General features: G+C 38.3%; 1 protein-coding gene across 1 annotated transcript in view; it reads right to left on the reverse strand.

Moving 5' to 3' along the window:
- LRRC2 (leucine rich repeat containing 2) overlaps positions 1 to 21,889 on the reverse strand; it is a 73,916-nt gene that overhangs the window by 40,218 nt on the left and 11,809 nt on the right. The window contains exon 3 of the mRNA XM_038124684.1: positions 10,130 to 10,340. Within this exon, the coding sequence (XP_037980612.1) occupies positions 10,130 to 10,340 (211 nt within the window). The remainder of the gene's footprint in view (positions 1 to 10,129; positions 10,341 to 21,889) is intronic.

The following is a 21,889-nucleotide window of genomic DNA, read 5'->3' on the forward strand; positions in this document are numbered from 1 at the left end:
TGGATCCAAATCTCCCACTCTTCTAAAAAAATTTGAAGCTAGTTCCAGGCACTCCCCACTGCAGGTCCCCAGCACAACACTGGCACTGTACCCATGTCCCCCCTGTTGTCCCAAAACAACTGTGCATTTTCTTTCACCCAGTGTGTACAAGGCTGATCCACACAAGCATTCTTTGATAAATTTACAGTTCTGCACAGAAGGGATAGCTTTGTGGCAAGCCTAAATCCTTCTGACATCTGGACATCACTCCCCAGCCACTGGCTGCCCAGGGTGGTGGCACCCCAAGCAACTGAAGGCAGACAGGGCAGAGTTCAGCACTGGGGTTGTGTGGGAGGGGGTGGTTTAGCTCAGCTGGAGCTTCTGTGTGGAGAAAGCAGGGCCTGCCAGGCATTGCTGCTTCCAGCTGCGTCCACCGAGTCCCAGCTCTGCGCATCCCACCCCACTGTTATAAGGGTGCTGGGGTGTGGTCCATTGTCACAGCAGCACATTCCAGGGCCCTTTGTGATGCAGGGGTCTCATGGTGCCTAGAGACCACTGCTACACAGGGCCACACCCTGACCCTGAGGTTACTTAAAGAGCGCTAAGACCTGGAGGGCCCAATCCAGGAGAACACTTCCTTCAGAAGGTAGCATCTCCCCTGGATGCCTCAGTGGCAGAGGTTGCCAAAAAGGCACAGGGTGAAGGACTGGGGGGATGGGACCACCATCCCTCCCCCCATCTTCCTCCTCCACCATCCCCCCCTCCCTCATCTTTCTCTTCCTCCTCTTCCTCCTCTTCATCTTTCTCCTCCTGCCAATAGGTGGGCCACATGCAGCCACAGGCAGCACTGCAGGCCGAGGAGCACTGTGTGCCTCTCACCACTGAAGCTCAAGAGATGTACAAGGCAGCATCTTCTGACTTCATCAAGCAGGTGACAGCAGCAGAGGCAGAGAGCCAGGGAGCTGCTGCACACAGCCCCTGCCGCCCACCCCCCAGCTCCTCACCAAGCCCTCTGGAAGCCCACACCCTCAGCGGGCAATGGGCAGGGGCAGCAGCAGGGGCAGTCCTGGAAGTACCAGAGACCAGGAAGGTGTTGGTAGAGGAGAGGGAATGCTTGAAACTCTACAACCTCCTACACCTGTTTCAAGTGGAACACAATGAAAACCAAAGTTGGAGCGCTAGAAAAGAGAAGCCTCCCCTGCCCCTCACACGTCAGGCATGGTCAGAGTACTGGGGTTTTAACAATGGAGTATCCCACCTCCGCAGCCCACCTCTAAGGAATAGAGAAATGGGCCCAATTGGGACCCTGTGTTATGAGCCCCCCTGGATGGTTGAAATGATGGCTATGAGGATGACAGCACCATCCAGAGCAGCAGTCAGAGAGAGCCAGGAATCTGAAATTCACACGCCCTGCAGGTCATGCCCCAGCTCCTCCACATCAAGCCAGATGGAAGCCCATGTCCTCAGCAGGCAGCAAGGCTTGGACGAAGATATGGATTGGGAGGAAGAGTGTTTTTCCAACCTTGAAGGCGATGACATATGGGGTGCGAGGGAAAGAATCACTTCCAAAGAAAACACTTTCTGGGAGGAAGAGTTGGTGGCATGCAATAGGAAGTCATTTGAGCATGTCCTACACACGTCTGCACCTACAGCTCTCTCCACGCAACAGGCCTCCCTCTTCAGGAGGGCACTTGGTGCTCTGTGCAAGTTGTTCCAGTGCCCTTGCATCACAAGACAGCCAGAACTTTAGCATCCCACTGCCAGTGTCAGGTGGACCTCTGGAGATGGCAGCTGGCCCTAAACCTGTGCAGAATCCCTGTAAAATCCCAGAAGATAAGGGGCTAATGTGAATGTCCCAAACAACAATATACAGATGGATAGCTGTGGATCCAGCCAAGTATTTTAGTAATAAAAGACAAGAATTATTGATAATAACCAAGGATTTTTGGTAATGACATGCCACGGGAAAGAACAGAATGTGGCTGGAGAAGACAGCCACACAGTTGGCTGTGCTGGACCAGGTAGAGCAGCACTTTTCCAGGACAAACATGCTTGTTGTAGCTTCCAGAGATAAGCACAATGCAGTACCACCTAGGGACACAAACAAGGCCAAGATGCAGCATTTGACTGTAGGGGGATGTTAAGGCCACCCAAAACCCCCAAAGGCTTCCAAGAAATGCATTTCCAGAAACGTCTGAAAAAATGAACTGTTCATGATGGCAAATTTGCACAGGTAGTGAGATACCTGCCTTCAGGGCAGGAAACCCTCTCTCCAAAAGTACCTCCAGTCAAATCCAGGGGGAATTTCTCATGTGGAAAAAGGAGATAATTGTTTCCACTCACTTTCCTTGTAACGATTCTGTTTGACCAGTAAAAAAGCCAAACAGAAAATAGGGATTGACCATTAATTAGGGCAAATTAAATGCTAATACTGCACCTTTAACAGCAGCAGTGCCTAACGTTGCTGAGTTAATTGCCATAATACAGGAAGGCCATAATACACTTTCACCAAATACCGCAGGGAGACTAGGACCCCTCCATTCTAGCACTTTTTACCCTAGCCCAAAAAAATATCTACAATTCCAGTAGATGAGGGGATAATAATATATTGATGATGCATTGATTAGGGGTCCAAACACAGATAAAGTGGGAAATATTCAAAACTATATTATTGAGCACCTTGAAGATGTAGGGTTAAAAGATCCCAGAGGATAAAATTCAGTGTCCTGCTTCAGAGAAAAAAATCTTGGGAAGGGAGGTGTTATTTGTATCTCTGCAGAGACATTAACCTCAGTGTAGCAAGTAATTGTGCCACAAACTGTGCTTAGGAGAAAGGCCACCTAGGAAGCTCTGCCCATAGCCTGTCGTCTCTGCCCTTCTATCCCAATATGGTACTCTTTGACAAAGCACTGAGGGATGTTACCTCTCCCAAGCACATACGACACAGGCCTAATTTGGGACTTTTCACCCTGTGGCTTGACTTTGGGCCCAGTTCCTGGAAATCAAGATGCATTGGACCTATATCCAACAGGCGGTATTTGTGCAATCCCTCACACTCACTGCCTGTTAAAGACTATCTTGCTCCTATAGGTCCCTAAATACATTTGATGGACTATAATGACACCTGGATTTGCAAGATGAGGAACTGTCTTGTACCATTTGGATTAGCTTTGAGATTTAAGAAACACCTTATATAGTTATCAGACCACATCAAAGGGCAATAGAAAACATAACATGGCAAATGCATACATCAAGCAATTGGACAAAGTGTGCCTCTGGAGAACTAAGTCCAACAAGTATCAAAAAAGGTTTTATAAGATCCATTACTTAAAGAACAAGATGTATGTGGAATGTTAAATTTAGCCAACACAGAATGTTGTATAACTGTGGTGCTACATTTTAGTTAAATGGTATGCTCTGTCTCACCCCTCAAAAATGTACGGTTTATTCCAAGCCTGTGATCCTCCCCTGAAGTATCATGTATCTGTAATCCCATTGGCCCAAGTCTTTTTCTGCACCCACTTTGAATCTCCCTGTTAAACTGGGCGGGGGACACCAGACCCCCTCTTGGCCCTTTTCTCCCTAGGCTCTCCTTCTCTCCCCCTCTCTCCCCCTTCTCTCCTTCTCCCTCAGAAACCATGCTGCTCCCAGGGGTGGGACCCTCAATAAACCCTCATCTAATCAGCACCCTCAGAAGCCGTGTGGAGTCTCCTTGCCTGTCTGCTGCTACCAGCGAGCACACACCTTAGGGGGCCCCCCGGGGACTCCCCAGAGACCCTCAAGTGAACAGCAACATATAATTATTGGAATGGTAATTGTTTCATACATGATTTATTGCATTGTCTCTTCTGCTTCATCCTTATTGTCTCCCTCTGTATGGTATGTTCACATCACCACCATGGATGAAGACTGTGATCAATGACTACGACCACCAATCAAAATGTAAGTAACAAGGTGGTGTAAAGAAAGGCTTAATAACATTTGCAGCATATACTTTAAACAAGCACTCACTGGTATCTGTCTTCTGCTTGTACTATCTCCTCTATCTCTTTATCTCTCTCTGCCTCCTCCCCACCTCAGTATTTTGTCCCCATGCTCTTAATAAAGTTGGTACACAAAATGTTTTAGTACCAGCACTTGGTCTCATTTGCACCTTCATTTGGGCAGAGCAATTTAATATCAAATTGCAACAATAATTTACTGATAAAACTCCGTGAGCTTTTTTGGACCCTCTGACTTTTGCTTTCCTTTCAACCATGAGCATTTACAAATCTGTGGTGGGACATCATAGTCCCAAGGGAGCAGCGTGGGGGGCTTTTTTATGGACATGTCAATCAAACAGGATGATCTGCCAACCCTGCTCCCTTGTGCCTGTTGCTTCTTGAGAAAAAGAGGAGAGCAGGCAAGGCCCATGCCAACAGGCAGAGCTGGAGAAGCCCCATGCCCCTCCTCTACAGGCCAAGCAGAAACCCTGCCCTTAGCCTCTCCCATGCCTATTGCACTCCAGCTCCTGACTGGTTGGAGCCCAGAAGCAGAGAAGGATTACATCCTGGCAGTGCCACCAGGCTACACATTCCCCAGGCATTTTGGGTTTCTGGTTAGTTGGTGGACCTGGCAGTGTCAGGTTAATGGCTGGAATCAATGAACTTAGATGTTTTTTTCAAATCTTACTGATTCTATGATTCTATGAAATACAGTATGTTGTGGGACCACCTTTAACAACAAATGTGGTCATGACTGAGTCAGGAATATCTTTTCTGGGTTTGTTTTGGTTTGGGGTTTTTTTGGTTTTTTGGGGTTTTTTTTTTGGTTTTTTGGGGTTTTTTGGGGGTTTTTTGGGGTTTTTTGGGGTTTTTTGGGGTTTTTTGTTTTTCCATGGGGAAATCTCTGGGGAAATCTCTGGAATTTACATAAGTGCAAGAGAGATTTTCCCTGTCCATTCAATGCAGAAATGCTTTTTGACCCTTTGTAGGAAATAAATACATCAGTGTGAGAAACAGTTGGGAATAGCAATTGGAAATTTTCTGTTCTCAGTGAAAATACGTATTATGTTAGACAATAAAATTGTGAGAATAAATACAAATATAGTAATTTGCTACCTTGTTTTGTGAGGAAATTAAATGCAAAAAATCATGATTTATGAGTAAAGAATTTTACCACCACTCACTTACTTGCACATCTGACATTAAAGTTTTTTAAAGTAGAAATGCATCCAAATCCTCTACTTAGGAAAAGCAGCATAGCCAAGAGCAGTCCTACTCGATATTTGAGGAGTATCATCAGCTTTCCTCTGCCAATATTGATATCACAGCATTTAAAAATTTGTTTATCCTGAATGTTTTGTGAAAAATATTTAAAATTCACTGATTCACTAGAGAATAAACATTCATTAATTAACAGAAGAAAGTAAACACTCAGAGGGGAAAAACAGAGTTAAAGTGATTTAATTTAAAAATTCATATGAATATTCATGGCATTATTTTGCCTCAGTTTCTAGTTCTAACGGTGCTGTTTCTCTGAACTAATTTAATTGAGTCAATACATGTTTATGTGTACAGAGGTTCTCAAGTGTTGTTCTCATCAATTATGTTTTTTTTCTTTCCCTAGGCATCCAATTCAAACACAAAATTCAAAGGTCCATAACCCATAGATAGATAGATAGATAGATAGATAGATAGATAGATAGATATCTCACAGTGTGTTTGCCTGTAAAACTCCCAAATAAGTAATTTTATTTTTCTGGAATATACCTTGGAAACCTGAAGTCACTTGTAGCACAACACACCATTGTCATGCTTTCAAAGTCCCAAATGTTTTGCAGACACAGGAAGACTTAGGAGACTCAATGCTGGGGCAATACAACTGGATTTGCCCTCTTTTATTAAAAGAGAAAAATAAGAGAAAACCCGTCCGATTTCATTCACAATATCAGATTGACATTCTATGATTATGAGACCAGACTATTCTTTACGGTATACTCTTTTCTTTCCTAACTGCAAATGCTGATTCATTACTGTCCCCAGCTGGCAGAAATGCACACCCATGGGAGGTAGACACTTGAGTGACAGAACCACAGAATCACAGAATTAACTAGCTTGGAAAAGACCTTTGAGATCATTGAGTCCAGCCTATGATCTAACATCACCTTGTCAAACCATGGCACCAAGTGCCACATCCACTCTTTTCTTAAACACCTTCAGGGACAGTGATTCCACAAACTCCCTGGGCAACCCATTCCAATGCCCAATCACTCTTTCTGTGAAGAACTTTTCCCCTAGTGTCCAGCCTAAAATATTTGTCTGATATGTATAAGGGAGACAAGGATCCCTGAACCTTAAGGTTGTTGTCAAACAGCCCCAGCCAGATGGAGCTTTGGCAAGTAATTTACAACATTGACATGTAAATGTAGTTATCAACCACTGCCCATAGGCTGAAGCTAGCTACATGGACAGGCATAGTTAAAGCACAACCCAAGTTACAAAATGTCTTTCAGATTCAGAGGGACTTGAATAACGATCTGCATAAAGAAAAAACAATTTTTTCAGAATTCATATACTGTAAAATTAAGTTCAAGTCTCTTTAGCTACTACTTTGTGCCTACTTGTCTAACCTAGTATTTTTTGTGTGAACTTTTTACTTTTGTGTGAGCTACACAGAACGCTGTAACATGTCATTCGCTCTTGCAATCTAACATTTTCTCCTTTTGTTTTCCTAGAATCCAAATAGTTTTCATTTGTGTACTTATCCCCTTTCAAGGCATGCCCAGTGCTAGCTGTATCATGTTTAAGATTGTTATACTTGCTTCTAAGAAAATCTGATTTGTACTTGATTCTTCTTATTTCCAGTCTCTTTTCACTGATCCCACTGTCACTCTAACTTTGTTAAAAGCACAAACTGCACTGCTCCCTTGTCTACTTTAACACTGTGTCATAATTTCTTGGCTTTAAATCCATAAATAACTCACTCTATTCATCTTCTTCACAGAAATACATGCCTTTCAGGAGGCCCATAGTCGTGAACACCAAAATAGAAATATACCAAAAAGTGTTAAAGGCTAATTGTTACAAAATTATTATCCTTTTTTGCCTAACTATTTTGTTGCTGTCAAAGAGATTTATCTTTCCTCAGACATGTTAAAACAATTACTTTACAAGGAACAGTGGGTCTCCACCTAATGAAAATACATTATCATATTGATGATATTTGAGAGGTGGGGAAAAAAGTGGCACGAAGTCTCAAAGGAAGGAATTCCTATTAGGACTTCAAAAGATCTCATCTGCTCTGATTTTCACCTTTACTAAGGTTCTCAGAAGATGGTCTGACATTATTTTCAGAAAGGCATGATCCAGATTATTTTAAAAATATTTACCCAAGTTATCCCAAACTCTTGTGACTGGGTGCATATAGTTATGTATCCACAAGTACTCTGGCTATGCGGGGTATCCTCAGAGATAAGGAAAGACCAGGTTCTCCAGGTGCCAGATAACCTCATGGGGATTCTGCTAAAGCATGACTAAAGGCAATGATTGCATCTCTCAACTGCTAGGTTAATAGTTTGTCTGAATGAACTTAAGGGTTTTTTCCAGCTTAAACAATTTTATGATTCCATCATAGAGTGTTTCACAAATTCCCTTTTTGACCTCCTACTCAACAATGCAGTATCAGTAAGCCAGATGCTATATGAGTATGGAGCACAAAGCAGCAGCTTCTTTCTAACCAGGCTACATTTTTACCAACTAGACAGCCTGGGCACTCTGACATTGAGACCTATGAAAAGGATATGTCAAAGCCACATCCCTATGCTGGGGATTACTCCTCTGTGTGACTTAGCTTCCCAGCATCCATAAAAAGAAATTGTATAGCTCAAAAGCAAGTCTTGTTCTCAAAATTAAACCTCTAAGTCACACCAACAACCTACTCAGCTTTAGCTATCAACTGTCTAGAGGATATATTACTATTTCATTGATGGGAGAAAAGGGGAAACATAATAGAAATACTTATCAGCTAAAAGGAAGATAGAAGATTCAGCAGCCCGTCCCCAAATGGATACTTTACAGGAATGTGATGTTTGCTGCTGCCAATGGTAAGTGGCCAGTCAACAGCAAATCCAGCTTGTTATGTACCCATAAATCTGCACAGGTAATCCCAACTCTGACTTCTCCAAGTCCCTGAGTGCTTAATCACTGAAACTTTCAACTCAAAGATGTATTTGTGCACAAAACACATCAAAAAAACTAAACCACAATTGACACCACAGCTCTCAGCTACATAACATACAGACGTTTCTGAGAAAACTGTCATATGTCCACAGATCTTATTCATGTGCAGATTGCCAGACTTTGCAGCATTGGTTTTATAGTTTGAAAATTCATTCTGCTTAAATGTGAATACTTTTTTTTTTGTGAGAAAGTAATATGAGAAAATACTATATTATCTGATTCTGTCTTTGGTTCAGAAGCAACAGTTCAGACTTTAAAAAGCAAAATAAGTGGTATGATTTGTATAAGAGACAAAAACGAAAAAATTTCTGCAGTAAGTGGATATACACTTCTTTCAGAACTTTGTCAAGTGAGTTTTCAGAATTTTAAAAAAGCTTTCATCTGTTAGAAAGTGATGTTTCAATTTTGAAGGAGTACTGATCTGAATAAATCAGCTGTGATTGTACTTTTGTCCGCAGACATCTGAACTATGTCACAGTTTGTTGCTGAAACAGGAAACTCACTTTAGCTAGGCTGGAGCTGGACAATGAGACTTGAGGGCTGTTTGATATGGACACACAGAGCATCTGATAAGAAGATATCAAAACCCATGGTGGTTAGGAATGTATTGCTCAAGGTGGCATAATATACATAACAGTACATCAATTTCTCTTAAATGGAGTTTTCAGAACATCAAATTAAAATCAAATGTTCTGGAAAACAGAACAACACATGCATGTTTGATTTTGCCTCCTAATGTAAAGCCTAGCTTATGGTGACAAAGCAAAATGTTAATTGTTTGGCAAAAGGGAAAAAGCAACAGAAAAGTCTAATTATGCAACTCTCTACACACTGATGCATTAAGGATATTTGCAGGTTCTACTATATCAGTGTCTTAGCAGCCATAATCTCTCTCTCGTTTTGTTTTTTTTCCTAAAGTACCTCTAAACTTTAGTTACCCAAAAGCATGCAGTATTTGACTACACATCTTAAACATCACTTTCAAAATCCCAAGTTCTTGAATGAAGAGATGTGATAGCTCCCCAACAACCAGTCCTACCAGGTCAATGATTGGTACCAGTTGAAGAAAAAGTCTCCTTAGTAGAATTGAATGGGAATCAGGGTTTTCTATAGCCCAGAAATTTCAAATATTGTATGTTTATTCAGAGGGAAATTAAAGCAAGAAAGAAAAATGAAAACTGAAAAAGAAAACACCATGAGATTCAAAATCAAATCTAGGATAAATTTACACTTCAGGTCAATCAAAAAATAATTCTAGCTTTTTTATAAATGTTTTGACTTCTGTTTTTTGGAATGACAATACCACATGAAAAATTCAAAATTTTAATTTCACATTATCATTAGTAACGTTTCTCTAAATACACTTCAGTCAAAGCTTTTACAACTCCAGAAATCTTCAGACTAGCTGTAACCCACCACTTTCTCAATTTAAAGCCAGCACTAATTCATATCTTACCTGCAAGCTGCTATTTCACATCAAAAATATCTGCAAGTCAAATGTGGGTTTTTTCAGTAGGACCCTTGTGGATTGATGCTAATATTAGTTTTAAACTGAGCAGAGCTTCAGAAAGTGTTATCACACCATTAGAGCAATAATACAGATCTCTGATTAGTAGAAGACAGTAATAAGCTAACAAATATTATTTTCACCTCTCTTCATGCACTGGGAATTTTAGAGAAAGAGACCTTATTGCAATGTTTTTGCCCATACCAAAATTTTTGAGGGGGATGAATTACAGCAGAGAATTTAAAATAGTCATACCTGAAAACTAAACCACTAGTTCAGGCTGAGGTAGAAAATACTTTGGTCATTTCTAACACCATGCAAAAGCATCAATTTCATATTTGCCATGAAAAGGGCAGAATTAAAAGACACAGTCTAAGAAACTCAAACTCTTCACCAACAGAAATATATTTACTATTAGATTTACCGTCCACTGCTCTCCAGAAAGTTGAAAAATAAACTTGTTTTGTTCTTTATTTACTCCATCTGACAAGGCATGACTCTTCTTGAGCTGAGGATTCTTTCCATGGGTGTCCAGGTTCTTCTCATTGATGTCTACAAAGCCATTCTTGAGGTATTTTGATTGAGGAATACCTTTCTTACGGCACTCTAGTATAAAATTCCATTCCTGTTTTATCCTGAAATAGTGCCAAAAAATGCTTGTGTGAAAAAAATATGGCAGGTAAGTTCTAAAGCTTAATCTGTGTTTGCAGAAGCACTTAACTAAACATAATTATTCATCTAAGGTATTGGCTATTTTTTATATATGTATACTAAGAAAATATGCATTTCCTGGAGTTACACTAAGATTTTCTAGACATACGTATAGATTTCAAGTGATCAGGATTTCATTCACTGACTACAAAACAGTGAGACCCAGAGAATAACAGAAAAGTGGAGACTGAGCAAATTGTTACAGAAAAGAGCAAACATTATACCCTTTATTTTGATAGGATAGGAAATATATTCTCACAGAACAAATTACATGCATAAACAAAATCAAGTATCTGGTGATATAGGAAAACATTTTCTTTGGGGAAAAAATAAAAGGTAAGAAGTGCCTTTTTTCCCTGCCCTTTCTTGATCAAGTATAATGATTTATTTTAATTTTCACACCAATATATTCTTAGATGGTAAAGATCAAAGTTATCACATGCCAACTGATTTCAGATTCAGTTTCAGTGTAACTTCTACATCACTTCCAAGGCAAGCTTTTTCTCATAGCTTCAGGTGCAAATTCAATTTGATATAATTAAGCATTGTCAAGAGTTCATGTTTTTAGTTAGGAGAGATTTATTTCAGTTTAGTCAATTAAAGAACTGGTTGATTTACAGAAGCAAGCCTTTCTTACACCAAAACAAGTCTCTGCAGGGCTCCTTGTATCATAAATCTGATCTCACACTTTGAATTCTATATCCTGTGGTACGTAAGACTCATTTATGCCATCTCCATCCTCTGACAGAAACTTTAATCTAAAGGATTGAAGAAAACTGAGAGTTTATGAAGGACACAAAGTTCAGGATTAAGTAACCCTAGAGAAAGTAAATACATTATATCCTAGAAAGAGAAATACATGCAAGTTATAAAGTTCAAATAGGATGTAACAAAATCTTTACACATATTACCACTTAATCATAGGGTTCTTCTCTACAATGCTAGGATGTAAAAAAAAAAAAAAAAAAAAAAAAAAAATCACATGAAGCAGAATCATGAAGTAATAGAATTATTTGGGTAGGAAGGGATGCTGAAGATCATCTAGCTCCAACCCCACTGCCATGGGCAGGGACACCTTCCATTAGACCAGGTTGCTTAAGTTCTCCCCTCAGGCAGAAATGAACCTTGAACACTTCCAGGGATGAGGCATCACAGCTTCTCTGAGCAACTTGTTTCAGTGCCTCATCACCCTCGCAGTAAAGAATTTCTTCCTAATATCTAGTCTAAACCTACTGTCTTTCAGTTTAAAGCCATTCTCTCTTGTCACTACAGTTCCTGACAAACAGACTCTCCCTGGCTTCCCTGTAGCCAGAGAGGAGTAGTAGTATTCCTCTTCAGATAATGGAAGGTTGCTATGAGATCTCCAAGCAACTTTCTCTTCTCCAGGCTGAACAACCCAAACTTTCTCAGCCTGTCTTCACAAGGGAGGTGCTCCAGTCCTCTTATCAACTTCATGGCCTCCTCTGGGCTTTCTCAAACAAGTCCATGTTGTCTTTATTTTGGGGGTACCAGAGCTGGATGTGGAGTCTCACAAGAGTACAGAGAGGGATAGAATTACCTCCCTTGACCTGTTTTTGATGCTCAAGAGGCAGTTACTTTCTGGGCTGTAAATACACATTGCTGGCTCATGTTTAATTTTTTCTCAAATATCTCTGCAAGTCCTTCTCCTCGGGGCTGCTCTCAGTCAATTCCATGCCCAACCTGTAATATCAATCCACCTGGATCGCCTCAACCCAGGTGTAGCACCTTGCATCTCAGTTTGTTGAATTTCATGAGTTTTGCACAAACCCACCTCTCAAGCCTGTCAAGCCTCTGGGTGGCATCCCTTCCCTCCAGCATAATTGCACCACACAGCTTGGTGTTGTCAGTGAACTTTCTGAGGGTGCCCTCGATCCCACTGTCCATGCTGCCAAGGCACAGATACAGAGCACCATTGGCCCCAGCACTGACTCCTGAGGTATACTACTCATCACTGGTCTCCACTTGGTCACTGATCCACTGGCCACTAAACTTTGCATGCGGCCATCTAGCCAGGACTTTATCCACCAGACGGTCCATCCCTCAAATCCATGACCCCCTCTTTAGAGTCAAACATGGCATGCGAGACAGCATTGAATACTTTGCATAAGTCCACGTAGATTATGTCAATTGCTTTGCCCCTATCCACCAATTCCATGGCTCCATCATAAAAAACTCCCAGATTTGTCAGGATGAAAACCAGAATGTCTGGTTTTAAGTCACATGCAAGAAACCCATTACAAACTTAGATGAAAGAAGCTTGACCCAAAATCTTGTTAAAATAAATTATTTTTGGACACCCATAACAAGGTATGAAGCTGCAGTGCAGAGCACTTTCATGGAAGTATAGTAGCAAAGATGAAAAGTCACAGATGACTTAATGCTACCAAAAAAAGTATTTAGAGAGCAAAATTGCATGCCTAGATAGAAAAGTATTGAGGCAGTTATATACATTGTGGCACTCACGGAAATCTCAGGGAGTTTTTGAGAGATTTGAAGCAGAGAGCACAGCAATGGCAAAGACACAGAGCACAGAGACACACTGCAGGCACTTTCTACACTTTTGGAAAATACATATAACCATTTATCAGAGGAGCAAGCCTGAGGGACCACCAGAGGAGAGTTTCAAGGAGCAGTGCACTACACATGGAACATAAGAGAACTGCAGAAAGGCCCTTCTGTAACAATGACTGCAATGTATTCCTAAGTGACATCTTTATAAAGGGAAAGCACAGAAAAGCACCTTCTACAAATATTTCAGGAGGTGAATTAACAGTGAGGTTGGTTAAAAGGTAGCTCACTGGATAAAGTGTTGACAGACTATAGGAAGGACTAACTCAGACTAAGTACATTCTAATAAAAAGACAATAAGGATCTCTTATTTCAAATCTCCCTTATTTCAAATATTCCAGAAATATTTTTTAAAGATAAAATTGTATTTACCTTCAAATGAAAAAAAATTAGAAAGAAACATGAGCTCTGATAAACATCAAAAAAGCAAATTAAGTTACTGCAAGTATACAGATAAGTAGGAAAAGGATTTGTAGCATATCAGATGAAGCTTCACAAAAATGATGGGAACAATAACTCCTCAAAATATGAAAGGCGCAATAAAGGAATAGTTATAGAAGTTATTGATAGCTGCAGGGATGTTACTCATTCTTGGCTTCTATTTTCATTAGAGATGAAGATGTACTTCACAAGTCAACATCTGGAAGAATTCCTGGTATTAAGAAGTAGCAATAGGGGAGGTGTGAGAATACTAAAATATATTTGAAATAAATCTCCTAGTTTCCCTCAGTGTCTTCTGCATTGTGGAATTTTTCCTACCACAGCAAGCTGTGATATAAAAGTGAGTTAAGAAAAAATAGACTGGACAGACAGAAAAACATTCAGCCCAGGGAGTCCCTAGAGTGGGCTAATGGTGTTAGCACATTCAAGGTGTTAGCACGGTCAAGGTGTTAGAACAGTCCATCAACTATTCACAATATCTCCACAAATATTGTCTGAGTTTACTTGATATGACAAAACCAAGAAAATACGGTAAAGCAGATACAGCTCCTTAGCCCACACTGTGATATGTGATCAAATGGTGGCTAATATTTCTAAATTTTCTATTGAGGGAGAAATATCCAAACACCTGATTTCACCAAGCAGCCCTACTAAGGGTATCCCCACCAGCTGCAATCCAGATGTGCTCAGATGACAGAGTTTTCCATATCAGCAGACATGATAGTTCAAAAATCTCTCAGATGCTTTGACACGAGCCAATTCAATTTTTAGTGTTGATTTTAACTATTCAATCTGTCATTTGTATCCCAGAAACAGCCAACACAACTCAGCGTGAGATATTGTAATAGCAAGAGATTCCTAGGAAAAGCTATAAAACAATATTTCCATATACTATAAGGAAAAATAAACAGTCCCAAAACACCTGCTCATATTTTGTTCCAAAACTTATGTACCAGTGAATATAGCTATATAGATATAAAAGCTCTGTATGTCTAAGAAGTTAAGTGGTATGGGGAAGGTGTTAACTGAATTTCAAGGAAGAGAACAAAATTATCTGAACAATTAAGAGGCAGGAGCCATAAGGACCATAGGATGAAAAAAGTAGAATTGTTTTTTCTAAAATAGTCCAAATTTTACTTACCACTGCTGTTCTGCTCTTTCTCACATTCTCCAGTCCTCCACACAGAGTTTTCTGTCCTTCTGTGAAGCTTAATTCTGCATTACTACCCTCTCATTTCCATGGAATTCCTTCATTTTCTATCAAAGCAATAAATATTTCACTCAGTGCATAACTTAGTGCACTGGAAAAAAAATTGCAGAAAGTGCAATACAAAATGGGGGGGGGGGGTTTTGTGTTCATTGTTCTTCTTTCAAGCCCAAAAAATGACTGACTCATTCATGATAGTATAAATTCCAAGAATGTTAGAAACTTAACAGAAATAAGAGATCAAAAAGTTTAACTCAAGAAAAAGTAAGCTCCATTACTACGTATCAGCACTGACTCTATCAGGTAGACCCTGGGAACACTAGATTAGAGGGGTCAGGTCTAAAATTTTACTCTCCCAACATAAAAAATATAAAAAATGATAAGAAGGGGGTTACATTAAAGCTGAAAAGACAAACTGCCCTCTGACAGTCTGCTGATAACACAGATAAAACACAAAACTCAGGAGGTCATTGCTAGCCAAGTAAAATAAAATACATACAACAAAAATGGTTGTTAAGCAAATCATTCAGTGACTAACCTCAGAAGAAAGACAGGGGTCAAAAATTAAACCTACTAGGGAATTCAGCATGTATATTGCACACTGATATGGAAATCCTGTGTCAAATTTTCTCTTTACTCGTACATTAAGTTATGGTAACATGCTCTGCTAGGCTTTTAAAGAATGCAGGTATCGTGTACAAGCACATTTAGAACAGATAGAAGGTGAATTAATAATAGAGCAACATAAGTGCATAATTTTGTACAGTACATCTCAGAATGAAAACATTATATTTCCCATGGGCAAAGGGTCTAATAATTTACAACACCTGGCTTTACCCTCAAGTTGCACACTACCCAAATTAATCACTATGAGCCTTACTGGCCTGGAGTTGCAAATTATATCAAGCCAGTGTGTATCATGAAGAAAAGATGACAAAGCTGTAAATTTGCAGGTTCAGTTGACACCAAACCAAAGGGATCTATTTGGCTACATGGTTGTCATTCTGCTCTGTCATTGTCAAAAAATTGAGATGATGGTCCTTTTTAAGGGATCATGATGAAAATAAAACCTTTTAAAGTCTTCATTTGGTGACAATCCTCAAATAATATAGAATTTCCACCACGTTTGTCATATCGGGACGCTATTACATGAATCTTTAGGAAAGATATCTAAAAGAAAAGGCCTCTAAACCAGTGAGGCAAAAAGAAAAAAATTATATTTACACAAATAAAATAATCTTTTAAATACTAATATACTTTTAAGAAATTATATTTCTGGTCTTGACACTTTAGAGACTCCTGATATTCCAGAAACACACTTCCACATATGACAAATAAGTACAAAATCACATCTCTCCTGAAGTTTATGTCTTTTTAATACCATTTAACAATAAAATATTTGCATCTTCCTCTAGGCCTTGACCAAACAGTTAAAGTCAAATTAAAAAAAAACCCAATTATTTTCAATAGTAAGAAAAATGAAGACAGTAAAGTCAAGCCTAATTCAGGTGGGATTATGAACACAAAAAATATTTTTCTTGGACAAAGGGTGCAGATGAGATGTAAGGTTCCAACTCAGCTAACTATTACAGTATTTCCTCTTCAATAATACAAATAGTTCCCCTAATTTTAAAAAAGACTGGTTGCATGTTGCTTATGTTTGTCAAAAAAAAAAAAAAAAAAGGAAAAGGAAAATTAAGTTGCATACCTATATATCTGTAAAACAATAGCACACCGGTCACTAAGGCAGATGTATGTGGTATAGAGGAATTTTACTCTGGCAAGTTATTTTCCAATATATTGCCTTTTTACGGTAAGCTTTCAGGACAATATGTTACAGGTATGAAACAAGATCAACAGGGAAATAGAAGATTCAAGTATTTTCATTTTGGTTAGTGCTGTGTTCCTCTTCAGGTAATCATTTTCCAAATCCTACTTCACTGTTGGAGTGTACCTTCAGAAAAAAAGATTCACAGCATATATTTTTCATTATTATTAAACATATTTCTTTTCAAGGACATGGTAGTTCCCTTCTTGAAATTTTATTTTCTCCAACAAAATAATGAATCTAATCTGATCTAAACCTGATGCAAAGAATTACTCTACAATAAACTCAGTGATTGGACCTTTCAAAGCAGCAACCAGCTTGGAAAAGAAGTGTACATTGGTAGGGACTTTAGAGCCATCAAAGCAAATGAAGAGTAACTGAGTTTCTTTCAATTGCTCTTCCTTCAGCAGGTACACTCTGCTCAATGTCTGATTAGAAGCTCTCAGAGGAAAGCTGTGATTCCTAGGTAAGGAAAGGAATTTTCTTTAGATGGCACTATTTCCTCTAAACCAGGGCACAAGAATTGACTGGCACACTACATGGTGACACCAGTTTAGAACTCCTGAGCAATGTTTAAATCGGAGCCACTAGCTGCACAGGATCATTAAATAATCGTATGGAATTTTTAGAAGACCATCACAGGAGTACTGGATCTCAGCCCAGAATAATATTCCTGATGGATGAGTAGCATTTGCTTCAAATTCAATTGGATTGATTCAATTTCAGCATCACTGCCAGGCTCTTCCATACAATTTATAGGATTGTGGCTGAACATCAGCTTTTATCTTACACTGCACTTCTGTGCATTACTTTAGACACATGGTCTGTATGCACAAGTGCCTACAAACAAAGGTAAATAAATTAGTATTTTTATTAGAGCTGCAGATTGAAACCAAAATTGTTGACTGTAATTTGTGTTTGTGGCCAAGGGACTGCCAGCTCCAGTTTTAGACTACCTTGGAAAAAGTTCTGCATTGGGTATTGAGTAGGAGAATAAAGATAAACATAACAAATAAAATCTTAGTTAAGGTACAAATAGAGTTATAACACTGAAGTTTGGCAGAGAGATAGAGACAAATATTTTTTATTAAACATGTAAACTCTTGGGGGAAAAAAAAGTCAGTCTGCCTGCAAAGTGTAGTTTCCTTATTGCTTTTTATTTTTAATATTCAGGAAGTATATAACTCAAAAAATAATACATGCACATTGAATTATCCAGACTTTGAGAAGAAATTTTTGGAGAAGAGACAGCAGAAGAGGTAGCTCAACAAACTTTAATTTTCGCTGCATGTTTGTTGGTGGACAGAGAAGGCTGTGCCATTTCACAACAAAGATTTAGATAGTTAATCTAGGCAAACAGCTTTAGTATTTCCTCACGAGAATGTTTAACTTGTTAGCCTTCAGATTTACCTTACCTATTTCTCACACAAATGAAAAACATGTTGCCATCCCTCAAAAAGAAAATTCTAACTGTAAACATTCATTCTTTTTCCCTAAAAAAAAAAAAAAAAAAGAAAAGAAAAAAAAAAAAAGAGAGAAAAAACAAATAAAAAAGAAATCTCAATGAGGAAAATTGTCATACCACATCAAGGTCAAGGTCATCTGACAGCATTCAGGATTTTGGGGACCAATAAAAGATGTTTTTTAAAAGATCACCACTGCAAGAATCTAGAAGATTAAATGTAAAACAGTGCTATAAATACACACTTCTTTCCATAATATGTATTTTCATAAACATACAGGAAATCTCACTACAGTATATACTTCTTTTAACAGTTTGTGGTTCATATCCTATGGGAGATTTCAAATGGGCTTGTCTGACAGGATCAAGAAGATGACATAAAATGAAAATAAGCCTACCCAACACTGTTCCACTTCTTTTTCTTTTATATTCAGTTGTTGGTTCACGTGTGTTCTTTAAACTGCTATGCTTTCACAGTCTCTCAAAACCAAAGAGGAAACAGAGGACGGAATTAAATCCATTAAAAAAAAATTATCTGATGCCAGTACCTCAGAAGGCCAGTATTCTCAGTAGTTGGTTGTCCAGAATTAGCTTTCACTGGCCAGTTGCTTAAACATCTGCCTCGTAAACAAATCTTTACAAGACCTCACCATTAATGCTCAGCTGAAGCTTTTCATTCATTTGTGGGATTTTCCTCTGAAGAAAATCTTCAGTCAAAATTATCTTACAAGTTACAGTTTAATGAGGCTGCATGAACTAAATTACCGTGCCCCAAGGCAAACAGAGCTCCCTGGAGGCTGACTGGAAGTTTGTCCTTGAAAAATACGTGTTACATTTTTCTGCATATTGCCAGGTCATTTTACATAGTAACATAGCATATAAAGGAAATGCACAATCTCAAAGGCATTAGCAAATGATAACCTCTTAGAAAAAAACTGAGGTTTAAAAAAAAAAAAAGAAAAGAAAAGAAAAAGAAAAAAAAAAAAATCAGTCCCAAAGGCCAAACTCTGTTGCATGAGTGTATTTGCAGAGAAACTGTATTAATTTCAACCCTACTTAAGAATTCACTCTGACTTCTGAAAAAAGTGAATATCTAGAGTCTTAAATGCTAGAATGTAGTCTTCATTTCAGGAAAGTTCCCTCTCTAAATATCTTTTGGGAATTATAATTTTGGATCAAAATACTTTCTTACTGTGGTACAGTATGAACATGCATTGATTTCAGTGGACCTACCTGACAATAGTAAAATTTTGATCCATGAGTATTATACCTGAATTTGGTTAATGCAGAACTCCATAAAATAATGAAATGTATTTATACATGCAAACATTATTTCTATTATTTAATTAAAAATACAATTTTATCTGTATATTCAAGATAAAAATCAACGAAGTCTTCTCATATTTGTGGTCCAAGAGCACTGAAAAGTGCATAGGAAATAACTTGTGAGCTGACATTTAGGACCGAAATGCCAGTGGTCACTGCACACCTCATAAAACAAAGAGGATTTTCTTTTAACTGAATTTGGCATATTATTACTAATATTCTTATTACTTTGACCATTATTCTATCAGCTTTGACCATTCTATAAGGCCTACACCATGAGAATGAACACAAACTTTGCCGTTTGTTTCAGTGGATGTAATACTGACCACTCATACTCAGGAGACAAAGTCTAATGTATTTCCTACAGCTTCTTCCAGGAGCTGTACGAGTACAACTAACTGGAAAGCAATCTGAGTACACAAAGACACACAACTAAACAAAGTACAATTCAGAAATTGCAATTTAAAAGAAGAAAAAGATACTTTGCGCATGCAGCAAGTGTACCTGGGAACTCTTATTTCTTTACATTATATCTCAAATTTCCTATCTTTGAGTTATACGAGAAGATAAGAAAATTAATTTGGACATCATTGGAGGCAAAAATGCAAAGCGGTGAAGCTCCACTCTTTCAAATAGAAGTATGTCTACAATAATTAACCATAGGCAGAAAAAACAGGGAAAATGCATTGGTTTCATGGAAAAGACAAGTCACTGTAAGAACTTATTCTTAACATATACTACTGACAAAAGCCGTGGGAGCTCAAATTAGCTACACAGAGGACAGAAGGCTACCTTCTTTCCCTCTTACAGAGAGAATTAACCATGCATCATTTGCTTTTGTACTAGTGAATTAAAAAGTTATCTTCTGCACCGCAGAAAATCAAAACCAAAAAAAAAGTGGTAGGGAGATGGTGACATGTTGTCCAGATTAGGACAGAAGTTGGATCCCAAGTCCTTTCACTTGTGTTTTCTGCCATAAGAAAACATCCATCTCTCTTAACCCCAGATGGTAAACAAGTACCACACAGACATTTACTCCCCAGCTCTCCAGTGGGATTGGCAAAAGAATCAGGATAAAAAAGTAACACTTCTGCATTGAGTTAAGAATAGTTTAATAATAGAAACAAAGTAAAATATAATAATATTCTTAATATTCATTGCAATAATAATAATGAAAAGAGAGAAAGAAAACTCAAAATAAATCAATTATGTCAACTACAACTGCTCACCACCTGCTGACACACTCCTAGTTGATTTCTGAGAAATCAAATCACTCACTTCTGGCCAATTCCACCAATTTATATAGCAAGAATGAAGTTTTATGGTATGGAATATCACATTCAGGTCAGCTGTCCTAGCTGTGCTCCCTACCAGCTCTTTGTTCAGCCCCTCACTAGCAGAGAATGAGATGCTGGAAAGTCCTTGGCTTAGCATAAGCACTGCTTAGCAACAATCCAAACAATAGCGTATTATCAACATTATTCTCATACTAAATCCAAAACACAGCACTGTACCAGTTACTAAGAAGAAAACTAACTCTATCCTAGTTGAAACCAGGACACAGCTCACACCAAAAAGAATGCTTATCCTTGCTAGAGAATTCAATGTGAAGGATGAACTTTTTTTCTTTTTCTTCTTCTGTTTTTGTTAGGATTATAGTTTTTATGGTAAGCTTTAGTGGAGATGGGAACACCAAGACTGCTGCTATGGCTGTTTTGAAGAGAAAGGTCCCACAGAAAGGTTGGTCAGACTCTGTACTGCCCTGGTCTCCTCCTAGACCAGCTGCTCTGTTGCTAGTGCAGCTGCCCTGGCACTGAGAATCTACTAGTGAGGGTATCCTGAGAGCACTGAAACACTGCTCAAAGGTTCAATGCAATTATGTTCTTAAACAAGGGCACTGTTTAACCCTGTGCATTTTATTTTTAAAGCAGAATATGATTTCTAATTTTTTCTCTTCTTGGAGGCAGGAAATTGATAAGTCCTATGTTTTCAAACTTCCCAATGCAGTTTAATATTTAACAGTGCCTCATGGAAAACAAAACATTGCTTAAAGAAAAAAATAAATTCAATATAATGAAAAATAAAATTACTGTTGGGTGTAAGCATTATAATGAAGGCCTTCTTTAATACCCCAAGAAAAAATAACCTAATAATTCTTATTCTCTTTGATATTACCTATTCAGAAGCAATTGAATATGTCCACTTATTTAACTCCTTTCCTTTCTCCTGTCAACACCACAAAAATACTTAAAGTATTTCTTAGTACTGAAACTTGTGAGCATATATTCAGTAATTCTATAATAAATAATCACTACTTTTATGCAGTATATTAAAATAGAAAGGTAAAAACATATATTATTTTTCTCTTCAATTTGTGTCTATGGTAAATATTAAAATATGTCATTAATATAGCACAACCTACAAAGGAAAGAGCTGAAACTAATGAAACATAAGTATTTTTTGTGCTGCATTTCTCTTACTATCATATGAGGAAAGAAAGTAAGATGTCATTGAAATCAAAGCCAAACCCAAAAATTTTAATAATCAACAATTATTTTTTAGTATATTCATCATATTTGTTATATATATTTCTATTTATTATATTTAGTATATGGCAATG

The sequence above is a fragment of the Motacilla alba genome, chromosome Z (assembly GCF_015832195.1).
Source record: "Motacilla alba alba isolate MOTALB_02 chromosome Z, Motacilla_alba_V1.0_pri, whole genome shotgun sequence".
Lineage (NCBI taxonomy): Eukaryota > Metazoa > Chordata > Aves > Passeriformes > Motacillidae > Motacilla > Motacilla alba.